The sequence below is a fragment of the Erinaceus europaeus genome, chromosome 6 (genome assembly GCF_950295315.1).
Source record: "Erinaceus europaeus chromosome 6, mEriEur2.1, whole genome shotgun sequence".
Classification (NCBI taxonomy): domain Eukaryota; kingdom Metazoa; phylum Chordata; class Mammalia; order Eulipotyphla; family Erinaceidae; genus Erinaceus; species Erinaceus europaeus.
The window spans coordinates 37,002,584-37,019,679 of record NC_080167.1 but is presented as its reverse complement, the minus strand read 5'-3'; the positions used below and the strand labels follow the sequence as shown (position 1 = coordinate 37,019,679).

The window sequence follows — 17,096 nt, the reverse complement described above, 5'->3', positions numbered from 1 at the left end:
CACATTGTTTTTCAAGTATTACCCCTGCTCTAAAAAACTCAAGTACAAATGATTATCTATATTTGTTCACTTAATGTGGCTATTGGAAATACCGAGTAAAGTAAGGTTTATTGTTTTTCTGGCAGTGGCTACTGTTTATTTTGAGTAATGATTTTTTTTCTTTCTTTTTTAATTGCCATCAGGGTTATTGCTGTGGCTCAGTGCTTGCATGGTGAGTTTATTATAGTTTTTCTTTTCCTCTTTCCTGCCGCCCCCACCCCACCCCCTTTTTCTTGGATAGTAACAGAGATAATTAGGGGGGATGTAATAAGGGAAAGAGAGAGACACATGCAGCACTCCTGAAGCTTCATCCCCTGTATGGGGCAGGGGGAGCCTTGAAACCTGGGCTTGCCCATGCTAACATGTGCACTCCACTGAATATGCCACCACCTGACCCCAATGAATTTTTTTCAACATGTTCAAGATCACAACTGTTTTCTCCCCTTTCTGCCTAAATTTTCATCTCTTTTTTCTCTTTAATTCTAGTCTCACCAACATAGTCATATAACCTTAGTTTCATTTATATACCAACCAGGTTCCTGCCCATCTGTTAAGCATAGTTAACTTAACACATTTACTAAATATTTGCAAAATCAGGACATCTTTTAGCCTACCAAAGGAAGGGGAAAAAAAACTCAGTAGCCAAAAATAGAAAAATTCTAAAAATAAAAGTATAAATTTTTAGTAGAAAAATGGCTTATTTAAGCCACTTAATGTCAATAATAAAGAATTAAATAGAAGTAAGCATAACCTACTGTCAAAACTGTCCAGCCAAGAAAACCAGCATTATTTTTGTGTGATGTAAAGACAGTGTGACATCTATATAATATAGTCGTAAATGAAGAAATCCTAGCCCTGCTCACTGAGAATTAACAATTATGTAAGTAATCATGGTTTGCTAGAAAACAGATGTTGATGAATCTGACCTAGAAAAAAAAAAAAGCTTTCCATTTACAGATAAAGGAATCCAAAAGAAAAAAAAGTTCTGTGGCCAGAAGGTAGAAAGCAGTGATAAAGCACAAGACATGTATAAATAATATCCCAAATTTAATCCCGTATATTAAATATAACAGATTGTCACTCTGGTCCCCTTTCTGCCATTAAAAATTAAGTATACAAATATTCAAAGGAGCCATACATTGGAGTCTGTTCTTGAAAAGCAACCCATCTGCACCCAATAAGCAATGAACTCAGGCCTGTGGTAGATAAAATTTGCTGAAAACATCAGAACAGTTGCTAAAAACTTCAGATTATATGGTAGGAATGAGGAGAATGACTTGAACTGTTGACAAAACAAGTATGGCCTCCCTGTTCCCTGGCCTTGCCCTTGTGATGGACTAAGAGGAAGTGTTGCAAAGGCCAGAAGACATGGGGGCCTGTAAGTCTTCCCAGTCTAGCTTCTGGCTCTCTGGCTCTCTCCCACTCCCACTCCCACCTATAAAAAAGGGTTACACTCTTTGGAGGAATGAAGGATTGATTTGGGTAATGTTTCATTCTCTACCTTCAAATGGCAATAAATCTTTGTATAAAAATGTCCATTTATACAAAAGCTGATGTTATTTTCTATGGCACTAGACAGCCTTGATCAACTTCAATAGTGAAGGTGTTACTATTCCTAAGGATTTGAAAGGTGTGGTAAAAACGTTGAGAGAGAAATTTTTTCTTCACACTTGACAGAAATGATACAACAGGTTCCGGGGGGGGGGGGGAGGCTTTCCTCAAACTACCAAAAAATTAAAAAATAAATAAAAAACTGTAAGTCAATATACATCTATCAAGTAGCAAGCAGTAATATTATACATGTTTTTCCTCTTTCTAATTTTAGAATTTATCATGTTAGAATTTTATAAAAGATATAAAGTTCCCCCAACTACTAGCTCTTCTCTATCTCCCTCACTACCATTCTGTCCCTAATTGCAATCATCATCTTATTCAACTAATGTAACAACCTGTTTGCTGTTCCTACTTCTACCTCTTCCCCACACCGTCTATTATCTCAAGATGAGACAGGGGCTTGAGAAGTAACTCAGTGGCTAGAATGCATGCCTGGCATGACTGAGGCTCAGGGATTGATTTCTGGCACAACATGTGGAATGGTACAATGGTCTCTATCTCTCCATAGGAAGGAAGGAAGGAAGGAAGGAAGGAAGGAAGGAAGGAAGGAAGGAAGGGAGGGAGGGAGGGAGGGAGGGAGGGAGGGAGGAAGAAAGGGGCAGAGAGGCCTAGTAAAATATAAAGCAAATAAGTTCTTCCACAGCACAAAACTTTCCTAAAGCTCCCACTTTAAAAAAAGTTTCATTTCCCTATTCATTGCTCTTAACAAGCTGACTTCTGAGTCATTTCTGTCCTCCTCATCTTAGGAAATTTTAGCTACAGAGGGTATCAAGTCGGGCCTTGCTACTCCAGTCTAACTTGATGCTGAGTTCTTGGTATTAAAGAGAAAATGACCCACAAACATGTCAGAAGATTAGCCAAAGAAGTAGAAAGATATTTAGTTAGGGAAAACAATAAAGATACAAGTACCACTGTGATAGTACAGGCTTAGCTCAGAGTAAAAGGAGCTTTGCTCCAAATTGCATAATCAGTTTTATAGAGTTTAAATTGAAGAAAGGAACAATTAAGAATAGAACTTAAGAAACAAATGTTAGGTTCGGTAATCCAAGAAATTCACCAAGAGATGAGGGCGATGTAAAGACAAAAGAGCTTTATTTACTAGCCCGCGATAAGGGCTAGGGCTGAGACCCCAGAGCTGTATTGGGTGCTCAACCCCTTGTCTAAGTCTTACTAGGGTTTATGAACAATTCAGAATATGAGGTACATGACAGTGTTTCAACTATGATTATCCATTACATATGTATGGGAGAAGTAAGGATTCTTTTTACAGTCCTGTGGTTATCTTCTTTTCCTGCCTCCGGATTCTCCAAGGTATCTTGTTATGATTTCTCACCTCACCTCAGGGGGCTGCAGCTGCAGCCTGCACTGAATTACTTTCTCTAACTGTTTGTATAGCTTTCCAGGCCTGCCTATCTTTTAAATACCAATTTTACATTTATTTTTCAGCTCATCTCTACACAAGGCCCGGGGTGTGGGCTGGGTAGTGGTGCACCAGGTTAAGCGCACATAGTAAAAAGTGGAAGACCCTGCAAGGATCCAGGTCCAAGTCCCCCAGCTCCTCACCTGCAGGGGAGTCACCTCACAAATGGTGAAGCAAGTCTGCAGGTATTTATCTTTCTCTCTCCCTCTTCCCATCCCTCTCAAATTCTCTGTCCTATCCAAAAAAAATAAAAATAAATAGCTATAGGAACAATGGGTTTGTAGTGTAGGCACCAAGCCCCAGGGATAACCCTGGAGGCAAAAAAAAAAAAAAAGCAAAAGAAAGAAACAAGGATAGAAAGGGAAAACAAAGTGAAATTTGGACTGGGTTTGCTACATTGCACCAATGTAAATCATTTCAGAAGAGAAAAAGAGAGGCTTAAGAGGACCATGGGTTCCTGATGCATGACGGTTGGGAAAGGGGACCTAAGTTGGGGGTGAGAGTGTTTTTCAGGTGTCTATCAAAGGAGGCTTTAAAATAAATAAAATTTTAAGGGAAACAAAGCACCAGGTAAGGATTGGCCACAGGAACAGAAATTAGCAATTTCAGCTCTGTTTTGGCATAAACATACACAAATTAGGGGACAAAATTCTTATGTGATGAAATGGACATAAATTTTAGAAGAAATCTTATTTCTCTGGTTCACGTGTATGTGTTCATGGCACATGTGTTCATATGCATACAGCAAGTCCTCAATGACCTACTTGTTTAACAACTGCCTATGACTAGCTCTCTGACAAGCCAATATTGCGGTGATGTGCAAGGACTTTTATCATGGGAGCTGATACAGTAGTTGCGCTCCAAGCATTTGATCTCTCATCACCACTCAGTTTCATTCCTGTTCCCACTGTAGAAGCAGTTTTCAACTATATATTTGCACTTTGTTGTGTACTCTATACATAGTACAATTCATTTCATCTATTTTTATTACAGTGTGTTACTAATTGTAGAGTTATAAGTACAGTAAAAATGTTACAAATAATGTAAATGTGGCATTCAGCTATCTAAAAATGGTTGGAAAACTCACTTCTAGTACAATACATTATTATATAAAACACAATTAAGGGTGACTGCTCATTTACTGACAAGTTTGTTTTATCAACTGAGTTGTCAGGAACAGCAACAGTCATTAAGTGAGGACTACATATTTGTATTTGAATTTTAAATTACTGACTTGTAGAAAGATTTTGGTCAACACCTGCAAAGGAACTAATATTACCAGTCAAAATGAAAAAAATGCCACTAAAGGAAGGGCTGTCAAAAGCAGTCCTGCAGCAAAGGAGGGGATGACTTAAACTGCTTCCAAGAACAGTTTATATCATAAAATCACATATGAAAAAAAGATAGTTTTAACAACTATAAAATAGCTCAAGTGGCAAAGCACATGATTTGCACACATACCTGAGACTTCCGGATCATTCTCTATGTCACATGTACCTAAGCAGTTCTTTGGCTTCTCTTTATGTTTCTCTCTTTCTCATTCTCTCTCCTTCCTCCTCTTTCCTCCTATATCATTCATATAAACTAAATAAATTAACTAAGCCCTAAAAGGCAAACAGCATAGACAGGGGAAACAGCATAATGGCTATGCAAAGGACTTTCATGCCTGAGGCTCCATGGCCCCAGGTTCAATCCTCCCCCCCCCCCACGCATAAACCAGAACTAATCAGTGTTTAAAGGTTTTTTCTCTGTATTCAAAAGCTGGTGTAACAATGTTTGGCTTGCTATGACACTGGGCAGTGAGTATTCATTCAAATTCAACAGTTCTTTGCCTTTTAGTGTTCTTGAAGCTTTAAAGTTAAAATATAAAAGGTGAAGTTCAACAGCATTTTTAAAGCAAAAGGCTACACCCTAAAATTGAGTAAAATAATATGGAACTGAAAACAAAGTGGTTGACTGAAATAGGCAAATCTATCAACTGCAATAGTAAGATTCCCCACATAAAAACTTTCTTTTGTATTTTGTACCATACTCCTGGAGGAGGAGAAATGTTAGGGGAGGGCTTGGAACCATACCCAATTCCATCAGGATCCTGAGAGATAAGAGGAGAAAAGGAAGGACACTTGGGATTAGTAAGAGGTGTTGGTATGAGTGAGAAAGGAATAGAAGGCAAGACCACAGGGGAAAAAAATGGGATATATATATATATGTAGTTATAGAGATAATAGTCAACCCATATCTGTGACCTTCGAAGAACTACTTGCAGTTTCCAGTGGAGGGCATGGGGACACAGAACTCTGATGCTAAGAATAGTGTTGGTATACTTCTATTTCTGCTTCTGGGATATAGTTCTGCTTCTGTTACATTGCTTGACATTGTGGTCTATTTACATGATCTTTTCTGTTACATTGGTTTGGTCTCACCCCCCCCCCCCCCCCCCCCCCCGCCTCTGGGAGATTTGGTTTAGCCCTTGCTAGTTTTGCACTTCTCCCTTCTCCCTGCCCCTATCCTAGTACTTCCTGAGTTCCTGCCTGCTGCAGCCGCCAGAGGAAAAGGATGGAGGACAGAACTTGTGGTGATTAGATTAGTTTTTGAATCGTTGCTCCTGAATAAAGAAATACAGCTTCTCTGCTCAGTCGTGTGTCCTCGAGTCTCTGTCTACCGCCCTGAAGCTAGCCCAGCCTACTGGCGCCCCGAACTCTGACGACAGAATAGTGTGGATTGTACCCCTATTATCTTATGGTTTTGTAAATCAATATTAAATCACTAATAAAGAAAATAAAACAAGGGAGAAAAAAAGAATTATGGCACAACATCAAAGAGAATACATTTGCAGTATGCAGAAGGAGAGAGACAAGGGGGAAAATTGTTATTTGAAGAATTGGGGCAGGATTGTAGCATACTGGTAGAATACACACTACACTATGTACAGGTTCAATCCCCCACTCCCCACCAGTGGGGAGAAACTCCACAATACTACCAGCTGATTTCTCAACAGAAATTCAGAAGACTAGAATGGACTGACAGGATATATTTCACTCCAGGTTATTTTTTCACTCAAATGGGAGGAGGCGGGGAGACACCACAGCACAGGAGTTCTTCCTTTGCTATAGTACCTCCCCTGAAGTACCAAGCTGAAGCTTGAATCTGGGTTGGGCACATAGCAGTTCAGGAACCCTACCTAGTGAACTATCTCTCTGTCCCTATTCCTATTCAAAGTTTTAGATGAAAAAGTCTTCTATCCAAGAATATTTGTCTTTTGAAGAAGTGATGAAGAGCCTTCCAGACAAGCAGCAATTAAAATATTTCATCACCTCTAAATGGATTCTACAGGAAACATTAAACAGGCTATAATAAAAAGAAAATGCTTTCCATTAATAGTTTTTCCCTTTTTTTTTGTTTTAATGCAAAGATTAAATCTGACTCAAAAAGAAAATATCAAATGATCTCACTCACATGGGCTAAATAAAGGAGCAATGCAAGGAAACACGCAAAGTCAAATGAAAGCAAACCTGTGGATACTTGAATACAGAATTAAAGATTCCAAAGAGGAATGGGAAGAGGGGGTTCAACAGACTTGGTGATGGGAGACTGTTACTTTGGTGTTGGATGTGGTGTAGTAATATATTTTGAAAAGGTACTAAACTATACTTTCAAAACATGTATAGTCTAATAAACGAAGATTACCTCAAAAAAATCAAATAAATAAGTTATTAAACACACACACACAAACACACACTTTCTTTTGTTCTGATCACATATATAAGTGGAGAGAGGAGGGCAAGGAGATGTCACTCTTATGGAAGAACACAGAGGAGGAGTGGGAAGGATGCCAGTCCTGAGCTTATTCCCACAGGCTGTTCTGTCTCCAAGGGCACCAGTCCTCAAGAGGACTACAGGCTAGAAATTTCCCTGCAGCAATTTTCTGAAACTTAGCACAGAGCTAATTACCAGAAATTTCTCTTTCCACAGAAAAGTGCATTCTTCACCCCACTAGAATATTATTACATAGTAATACTTCCCTGTGTAGGTACTTTTCCTCAGTTTTGGAGAAAATTCCCAACTATAAATACAATGAGTACAATGAATACAAAGTTCTATTACTGGACTGTTGTGTGGAAGAAAGCTGTTCTATATTCAGTTTGCCAGGGAAAGAAAAGGGATAGTACTGGATCTATGGGTAAGGAAGGAGAAAATACAATGACAAAAATTGGGGGAAATAAATTTCTTGCTCTGAGGAAATTTTCCCATAGCATGTTAAGGAATATTTATCTATAATTTATTTTTCACTCCATGCCCCTAAACACTGACAAAATAGGTAAAGAGTTACTAAATTACTAGTTCTATGAGGGAGATAAGAGATAGTTTAAGTATGGTCAGTGATTAAAAACTAAAAAAGACTAGGATTATCCTAGTCTTTTTTCCCCCAGAAAATTCCACACTTATTGACTGGTAAGGCTGATCGCTTCTGAACCTTAAGGGAAGAAAATGCAGATAATTTAGGAATAATTTTAATCAGAAAGTGAGCAGTAGAGGTGACTAACATTTTCCTTTTTCTACAGCCTATTTATTTTAATTATAATGTGCTTCTAGAAGACAGCTTTACAACACTACTGGTCTTCCAGTTTCTGTCTCTATAATGTATGCCTGTCACAAATGAAAGGGGGCGGGGAATGTCCATTTCTTTCCATGGAAGAAAATAAAATCTACCTAGCAGTGGAGAAACTGTGGCCCCAGAGGCAAGAACTACCTAATGTGGTGCCCTAATATGATAAATTGGGCTAGGCCAAAGATAACTCACTCTGTTTAAAGAAATTTCAGCTAAATATAAGGAAAACCTATACTGATGCAGAAGGCCAAATAACAGAATGTCCTATAAAGACTTACACTCTTGCTCCTGCTTATCTTTGCCTTTATGGCAAACTATAGAGCAGAAACAACAGAACAAAGGCACAAGCCCACTTGAATGAGATGTTCTACCTCTCAAATACTGAGTTCTTCCAGATGCTTCCAACTAGCCCTTAAATGTTCTTATGAGATTCATACATGAAAATTCTTAATTATCCAAGTTTTTGAGGCATCATCATCACAACCAATGCCACACATGTACCACATACCTGAGAAAGATTAGCCATGTGTGGCTTCAAAATGGTAATCCAGCAGTGATGATATTCGTTAGGAATTATGAATATGCCTTTTGAATTACTGTTCCTCAGTGTTAAACCTCATGGTGAATGACAACTGGGAGGAAAGCAGACAATGCTGCTTCGAGTCAATATTTAGTATGTAGGTAAGCTATGAAGGCATTGAAATAGCATTCTTGGGCCCATGAAAACCTGTGGCCAGCTGGGAGCAAAACTCAGGTAAAAAGAAAGTGGCTCTGGAAGAATGTCTCTAGCAAAGTCAGAAGACAAACTTAAAATCATCACCAATTAAAGCAGGTAAAATAAATAAATAAAAATTAAAAAGTCAACACTGTTCATCCATTAAGGAATTTGGGCAGTTATAATAGCTTACTTAAAAAATGGGAAAGCAAAGAAACATATACTGAGCTACTTCAAGCAAAGGGGATGGAGGCTTGCATCATGTGTTGTTGTTGTTTTTTTTTTTAATTGCAAGGTTACTGGGTGAACACACATCACAGTTAACTGCTTCAACTACTGTCTGCCTTAAAGACAAGTGAAGTCTACTTACATCAAATGGAGCTGAACTTGATTGGGCATTCTGATTACAGGGTTCCCTGAAGCAGTCACTAAAAGGAAGCAGAAGACCCATAGCAATGATCCGTGAGCAAAACTTCTCTGCTTCTTCTGGAGGCCCGTTCTCCTGCTGGCTGAATAGTTTCTCCAAAAGCGTGCGCCCTGCAGAAGAAACAGTCATCAGGAGGGAATACCAGCAGATTACCTTGGTCTAAACTCTCCCAGAGGAGCCAGCCTGAGTAAACATACTCAGTAAGCAACACTGTTGCCAAGGTAACTGAAGTGCACCGAAAGAAGTCTCTCAATTTTTAACAGCCCAAGCCCACAATATAACCGGAAAAGGCCAACTCTGGCTTGCTCTTCCACCTTCCCATCCTCTACCCCCCAACCCTTTTGCCTCCAAAAGAGAATAAGCCAGATTTATGGGCTATGAATCATGCTCCACCTGAAGAAACACCCAGTCTTTTGGATTTAGTTGACAATATTCCTTCCTCTCTATTTACCCAGTTGATGACTCTCCATGAAGAAGCAGTTAGTAATCACTATAAGGGAGAAGAAATGTCAGATGCTGCTATTTACAGTCTTCAGCATGTCTTACAGGAAGGCACAGGGAAAGGGGTGAAGGAAAGGCAAATAAATGCACCTACCCATGAGAAGGAAAGAGAGTTGGCTAACACAAGAAGTCACTCTGAAGAGGAAGGCAAGAGAGAAAAGCAAGATTTTCTCATATGCTTCTTGCACCAGGAATCTAAAGTTGATCCTAACTTGTGTTTTTTATCATGCAAGAAGAGACAGAAGGAGAGTGGCACAATAAGAAAAGGACACTGAGATCCCTCTAGAGCCCAGGTCCACCCTGGTTTTAAATCCTGGCTGCACTTTGGACTCACTTGGGTGGAATAGGATCACTGTATGCACAATATTAATCTTTTCTTCTTTTTCTTAGGGATATTAATGGTTTACAGTAAGTACAGTTGTTGATACATGGGTAAAATTTCTTAATTTTCTGCAAAACACTCTCACTCGCAGCCTAGGTCCTCCTCCACCATCATGCACCAGGACCTCAAAATCCCTAGCCCTCACCCACCACAGTCCTTTGCACATGTTCAGTTCCTAATCCATTTTGGCACTACACCCTTTCTACTTCATACACTTATTTGGGTTGTTTGTATACTGCAAGGAAAAAACAAAATCTCAGGGCTGGGAGCTAGCATAATATTATGCCAAAGATTTTCATGATGAAGATCTGAGGCTCCAGGTCTAGTCCCCAGCACCACTATAAAGCTAGAGCTGAGCAGTGCCCTGGTGGCTCTCTCACTATCTCTCACATTAAAAGAAAAATAAAATGTCTATACAGTTTCTTCTTGGGATCCAATCTATCTGATTCTCTAGTTAGTGGATTCACTCTTCGAATTTAAATTAAAATCACTTAACCTAGAACATTCTTCAGTGATCTCTATACCCTTCTATACTTGTAACACTTTTTCTGGCTCCGGGTATTCGCTTGGTATGGTGCTCGGTGCATGCACTATGAATCCACTGTTCCTGGAGGCCATTTTTCCTCTTTTGTTGCCCTTGTTGTTATTGTTATTGTTGTCATAGTTGTTGTTTTTGCTGGGTAAGTCAGAGAGAACTCGAGAGAGGAGGGGAAGACAGAGTGGGGAGAGAAAGATAGATACCTGCAGACCTGCTTTACCACTTACAAAGCAACCCCCATACAGGTGGGCTCGAACCGGGATTCTTATGCCCGTCCTTCTACTTTCCACCATGTGTACTCAACCCACTGCGATAATGCCCAGTCCCCCTTTTTACACATTTTACAGCTCCTTGTTTGAAGAGTTTCTTACAAAAATATAAGCTGTGAGAGCTAGCACATATCCAGAAAACATCTGCAAACCTGACTACTTACATATAAGAAGTAAAGTTTTTTTGTTTGTTTTGTTCTTTTTAGATTTCCAAATTAATACAATGCTGGGATTCTATGTCTAAGACTTACTCATGCCACAGTCAGACCTGAAAATATCAGTCTATACAAGGTGCCTCAAACTTTTTTTATTAAAGAGACAAACTAAATATTTTAGGCTTTGAAGGTCATTGCAATTTTCTTCTTTGTTCTTGTGTTTCTGATAACTTTAAAGTTATAAAAAAAAACCATACTTTCCCCAGATTATTTAAAAAGAAATCCAAGTCTATATTCCAGTCACATCACTACAATTTATATGTACAGGAGACTAGTAATACAAGTTTCATGTCTGTTCCTCTTTTATGTATGTAAAACAAAATTAATGTTGCAATATACCTGTGATATGTGGGATGACAAAGCAGGGGAAAAAAAGGTCTCTACTCTCCATTCCTTTGAGAATTTCTTCAATTCTCCATTCTCTAGGTCACCAGAGAACGCTATTATTTGAGCTACCTGAATATTTTCTAGGGGAAAATTAAGACTTAATTTTTCTTCTATATAACTTAGTCCTTCTTGCACCTAACAGAACAAACATCTCAAAAAAGACATGTCTTATTTCTCAAGTATCATTCCACTATGCCAATTTTATACATTTTTTTCTTTTTTAATATTTTTATTTATTTCCTTTTTGTTGCCCTTATTGTTTTTTTATTGTTGTTGTTATTGATGTCATTGTTGTTGGATAGGACAGAGAGAAATGGAGAGAGGAGGGGAAGAGAAAGATAGACACCTACAGACCTGTTTCACCACCTGTGAAGTGACTCCCCCTGCAGGTGGGGAGCCAGGAGGCTCAAACCAGGATCCTCACACAGATCTTTGTGTATTTTACATATTTTTATGCTATGACTGAAAATACCTATAGAACTATTTTTTATCATTCTGGTATTACCTGAGGCAGAAAGTAGGGAAGACAAGATCATAAGTGTGTGTGTGTGTGTGTGTGTGTGTGTGTGTGTGTGTGTGTGTGTGTGTGTGTGTGTGTGTATGTGTGTGTGTGTATGAGAGAGAGAGAAAAAGAGAGAGAGAGAAGAACCATAAATAATCTAAGAAGTTCCAGAACAATATGGAAGAAAATGTTCCCCTTGGAACTTCAGGTCTATGATTAAGTACCCACTAATTTCATTCAAGGTTTCTCAACAATAGGACTGATGCCCTAAGCCAGAGTGGATCAAACCAGGAGTCTCAGACAATGCAAATTCTGTGCTCTATCCTGAAAGCTATTTCACTGATCCTGATAGCCACCAGTGAAACCAACCAGAGAAGTCTATTATCTAACTCATCTGAGGCCCTGAATTCCAGTCTCCACCCCCCACACTACTAACCTATTCCCGTATCACACCATAAAGTTTCTCATTATCAGGAGCTGTACCACTTCTTCCCTTACTGGACCACACAGATCACTCTCACATTAGCAAGTTTTCACTAGAATATTCTTTCCCCAGTACCCAAATGACTCACCAACTCTTCCATATTATTCAGGTCTCTGCTCAACTGTGACTTCTACTGAGAGAACTTCCTGAACATTATCTAAAATAACATCCCCAAAACACTTTTCTCCATTGTCATTCAGAGACTACACACACACACACACACACACTTATGATCTTGTATGCTTTACATTGGGTTGTTCTAGCTCTCCCCCGCCAAGAAAATTGGATCAGTCCTGCTAATTTCGCGGGCCCACTTGGCCCCGCCCCAAAGAACCCCGAGAGGGTTCCAGAGTTCCAGAGTTCAAGAGTTGCAGAGTTAGAGAGTTCTTGGCGCCGTCGCGGGGGAAAGAGGCAGCAGAGTTCTGTTTGGTGATTAGTTTGGTTTAGTTTATGAATCGTTGTTCCTGAATAAAGAAATACAGCTTCCCTGCCCAGCCACGTGTCTGGTCATCTCTGTTACCCGCCCATGAAGCTAGCACGGCCAGCTGGAGCCTCCGAATTTTAACAACACTACAGCTCTTAAGTTTAGGTTCTGTAGTGTGTTTCTTATTCTATACAAGGTAAATTCAATTTTAGTCTAATTGTTTTATTTGCCACCTTTTACTCAGAGAAGGATATGTCACAGTGTGGAAAATTATTTTTACTATACATAAATCAATATATGTATGAATGACTAAGTGGAATATCTATCCCCTGACTATTATTTTCTGTGCATTCAGCTGTTATTCCAGAGCCCACTTGAAAGGTCTACCAGTCACTCCTGACACTATCGCACAATCCTATCTATTACTTCTTTTCTCAAAAACTTAAATCCAGGGAGTCGGTGGTAGCACAGTGGGTTAAACGCAAGTGGTGTGAAGCTCAAGGACCTGCTTAAGAATGCCAGTTCGAGCCCTGGCTCCCCACCTGCAGGGGAGTGGCTTCACTGGAGTGAAGCAGGTCTGCAAGTGACTTTCTTTCCCCTTTCTTCCCCTCCTCTCTTGATTTCTTTCTGTCCTATCCAACAACAGCAATGGCAACAATAATAACAATAACAAGGGCAACAATATGGGTAAAAAATGGCCTCCAGGAGCCCTGGATTCGTAGTACAGACACCGAGCCCCAGCAATAATCCTAGAGGCAAATAATAATAATAAAGTAAAATAAAATAATTGACTACAAATGGGAGAATTTAAACAAATTGCAAATATGTCCAAAAAATAATGTACCCACCTTTACTGTGCTCTTCCATCTTTGTTTCAGTAGAAATAGGCTGTGCTCAGAACAGAAGCATAGCTTATTCACTATCTTTGCTAGGTCTTTTTACCTATAAGCTTGTGCAGTTAGTGCAGTCTTCCTCTCTCTAAAATAGGGGAGACTCATGTTGACTGTACTCATCTAACAGAGTATCAAAGACATCATACTTTGACAGAATACCTGAGGCAGCTTTGTAAAGATGTAGAAAATTAAGTAGCAAGACACCTAAGAAAGATGACCTGAATCCAAATTCACCCAACCAGCAAGCAGTGAGTTTACCTATGTTAGTTTGTTTTCCTGGTGGTACACCCTAATCTAGATTCAAGACTATCTGAAGCCCACAACTGGATATCAGCAGTGAATAAAAAGCTCTAGAAGGCAATTTGGCAGCATGCGCTAACTGTCCTTAAAAATCATTCGCCCTGGGGGTTGGGCGGTGGCACAGCGGGTTAAGCACACACATGGCGCAAAGCGCAAGGATCCGGGTTTGAGCCCCCGGCTCCCTACCTGCAGGGGAGTCACTTAACAGGTGGTGAAGCAGGTCTGAGGTGTCTATCTTTCTCTCCCCCTCTCTATCTTCCCCTCCTCTCTCCATTTCCTATCCAACAACGACAACAACAACAACTACTACAATAATAAAAAAAAAAACATTCGCACTTTTACCTAAAAATTCTACTTTATGAAAATCTATCCCATTCAAAGATAATACAAAGAATGATGAATCACAAGATTATTGAGAAGAGTAAATCAGATAGTGGATGTAAAGTATTTAACATAATTTCCAGAATTGCAAGTGGATTATAATTGTTGGTATACTTTTAAAAACCCCTTCTGTTTCATTTGGTTTAAATCCCCCCTGCTTAACACTATTCTATTTACATAACCACTTCATTCTATTTACATAACCTCTGTTAACAAGCACCACCTTCCCTCCAGGGCATTGGTGGTTTAGTGGTAAAATTCTCACCTGCTCTGCCCCCTCTCCTTGTCACACCCTGATCCTCTCCTTGTCACACCCTGATTTTCACCACTCACTTTTCTCTCCACCCTCTCTGCGTCACATCCTGTTCACACCCTACTTGGGAAGTATATATAAAGACAACATTGTTCGTTTTAGTTAGTTGTTAGTTTAGCTTGGTATAGATTGCGCTGCGTCCTGCATGAATAAAGAGATACTGTGTACAGCTCAACCATGAGTCCCTGGTCATCTGTTACCCGCCCGTGAAGCCAGCCCATCGAAAACAACAATAATGACAAAAATTAAAATAAAATGTTCAACAATAAAGGCATATGTAGGTAAAGTTTTAAAAGATGGTACTGGAGCTGGGAAGTGGCACAAGTTGAGCACACACATCATCATGCACAAGGACTTGGGTTCAAGCCTCCAGACCCCACCTATGGGGAAGCTTCATGTATGGTAAAGTAGTGTTGCAGGTTACTCTCGCTCCCTCTCTAACCTTTCCCTCTCAATTTCTCTCTGTCCTATCAAATAAGTAAACAAATAAAAATATGGTCTTATATGTGTCATGGTTTACTATAAAGCCATGAAAAATCATGCCACTACTCAATAAAATATATCTCAGTTAAAAACAATGAATCAAATAGGGTTTTTTTATATTTAATCTAAAATTTAGTCTAAGATTTAATAAAAATTAATCTAAGATTCAGTGTAAGGCTTCAAAGAGTTTTTGTAAATGTTATTTATAAAATGGAAGAATTAATAAGACTATAGCATAAGAGGAGTACATTTCTATACAATGTCCACCCCCTGAGCTCCATATCCAATCCCCTCCCTTGATAGCTTCCCTGTTCTTTATCCCTCTGGGAGTATGGACCCAGGGTCATTGTAGGGTGTAGAAAGTGGAAGGCCTGGCTTTTGTAATTGCTTCTCTGCTGAACATGGGCGTTGGCAGGTTGATCCATACTCCCAGCATGGGTATCAGATAGTTTTGAAAGCAGCCTAGTTATGAGCTTATATTAGTTATTCTATTTGCATATAATAATGCATATAATAATATAGTAATGGCATTACAACATATTGCAAAGTCATTTTATGACATGCAAACCAAAATATTTAAGATTTGAATTAACATGATGATTGGAATATTTTCTTTTTTTTATTTTATTTTATTTATTTATTCCCTTTTGTTGCCCTTGTTGTTTTATTGTTGTAGTTATTATTGTTGTTGTTGTTGGATAGGACAGAGAGAAATGGAGAGAGGAGGGGAAGACAGAGAGGAGGAGAGAAAGATAGACACCTGCAGACCTGCTTCACCGCCTGTGAAGCGACTCCCCTGCAGTTGGGGAGCCGGGGTTCGAACCGGGATCCTTATGCCGGTCCTTGTGCTTTCCGCCACCTGCGCTTAACCCGCTGCGCTACAGCCCGACTCCCAATTGGAATATTTTCAAACTGTTTCATAAGAAAGTGGGTGGCAGGAGGTAGGAGATAGCTGAATCATTATGACACTGATAATACTAGCAACTGTTGAAACTAGTGGCAATTGCACTGGACTTGACCACAAATTTACCTTCATGTTTGATGAAATTTTCATAATTTATATCTTTGTTGTGCTACTAAAAGATATAACAACATGCAAAAAGTTACAATGATGAAAGAATCAAGGTTAGAAAGTTAAATAAAGAAGGAATAATCCTGATTTTGTAAAATATGTATATATGTATATGAATTCATAATCAAATCACTGTAGTAGGAACATAAGATTTTTATATTCTCTAGGACCTGCAATCTAGTTAGATCATGACTGAACACTTTTTCTGACCAGGGAATGAAATTTGCCCAAGGTTGGGCGAGTAGGCAATGATAATAATTACTGTCTTCTTCTTGCAATTGATGACTGGGGATTTAATCAAAGCAAACAAACATATTTCAATATAAATTGAGAATGGATGAAACCAAAGCTCTCTAAACCCAACCTTAAAATATGCAAAGTGGCTGGGCAGGACCAGGGGAGTTAAGGTCCCAAGTTCTATCCCTTTCCTGCCCCACCCTACCCCATCATCATACATATGCCAGTTCAGGGTGGCCCAAAAATCCTAGTTCCCTCACTCTACCTCTTGTTAAAAGCATATCTTTCTTCTTTTTCCTTTTTTTTTCCCCTCCAGGATCATTGCTGGGCTCGGTGTCAGCACTGTGAATCCACTGCTCCTAAAGGACAATTTTTCCATATTTTATTGGATAGAACAGAAAGAAATTGAGACAGATGGGAAAGATAGAGAGGGAGAGAGAAAGATAGACACCTGCAGACCTGCTTCATCACTTGTAAAGCAATACCCCTGCATTCATTGGATAAACACTTTAGGACAAAATGCCAGGGGGAGCAGCAAGAGCTGGCAGGAAATCATTCCATTAGGGTCAAGGTCAAAGGTGAATAAGAGGTTCCTCAGGAGCATATATATCTCTAAATTTCTTTTTTTCATATATATTTTTTATTTATTTTTGAGAGAAATGCAGAAAGAGAGAGAGAGAGACATCAGAGCACTGCTCAGCTCTAGTGTATGGTGGTGAGGGGGATTGAATATGGGATTTTGGAGCATCAGGCATGAGAGTCTGTTTGCATAACCACTATGCTACCTGCCCCACCCTTCTAAAGATCTTATCAGGAAAACAGAAATGGGACCATGTATACAGGAATAGCTAGGCTTCACTATTAACAAGGCAACACAGCCTAACAGTCACA

General features: G+C 39.3%; 1 protein-coding gene across 1 annotated transcript in view; it reads right to left on the bottom strand.

Annotated features, from left to right (window-relative positions):
* FMN2 (formin 2) overlaps positions 1-17,096 on the bottom strand; it is a 357,233-nt gene that overhangs the window by 304,938 nt on the left and 35,199 nt on the right. Inside the window, exon 2 of the mRNA XM_060192033.1 lies at positions 8,768-8,934. Coding sequence (XP_060048016.1) covers positions 8,768-8,934 — 167 coding nt within the window. The remainder of the gene's footprint in view (positions 1-8,767; positions 8,935-17,096) is intronic.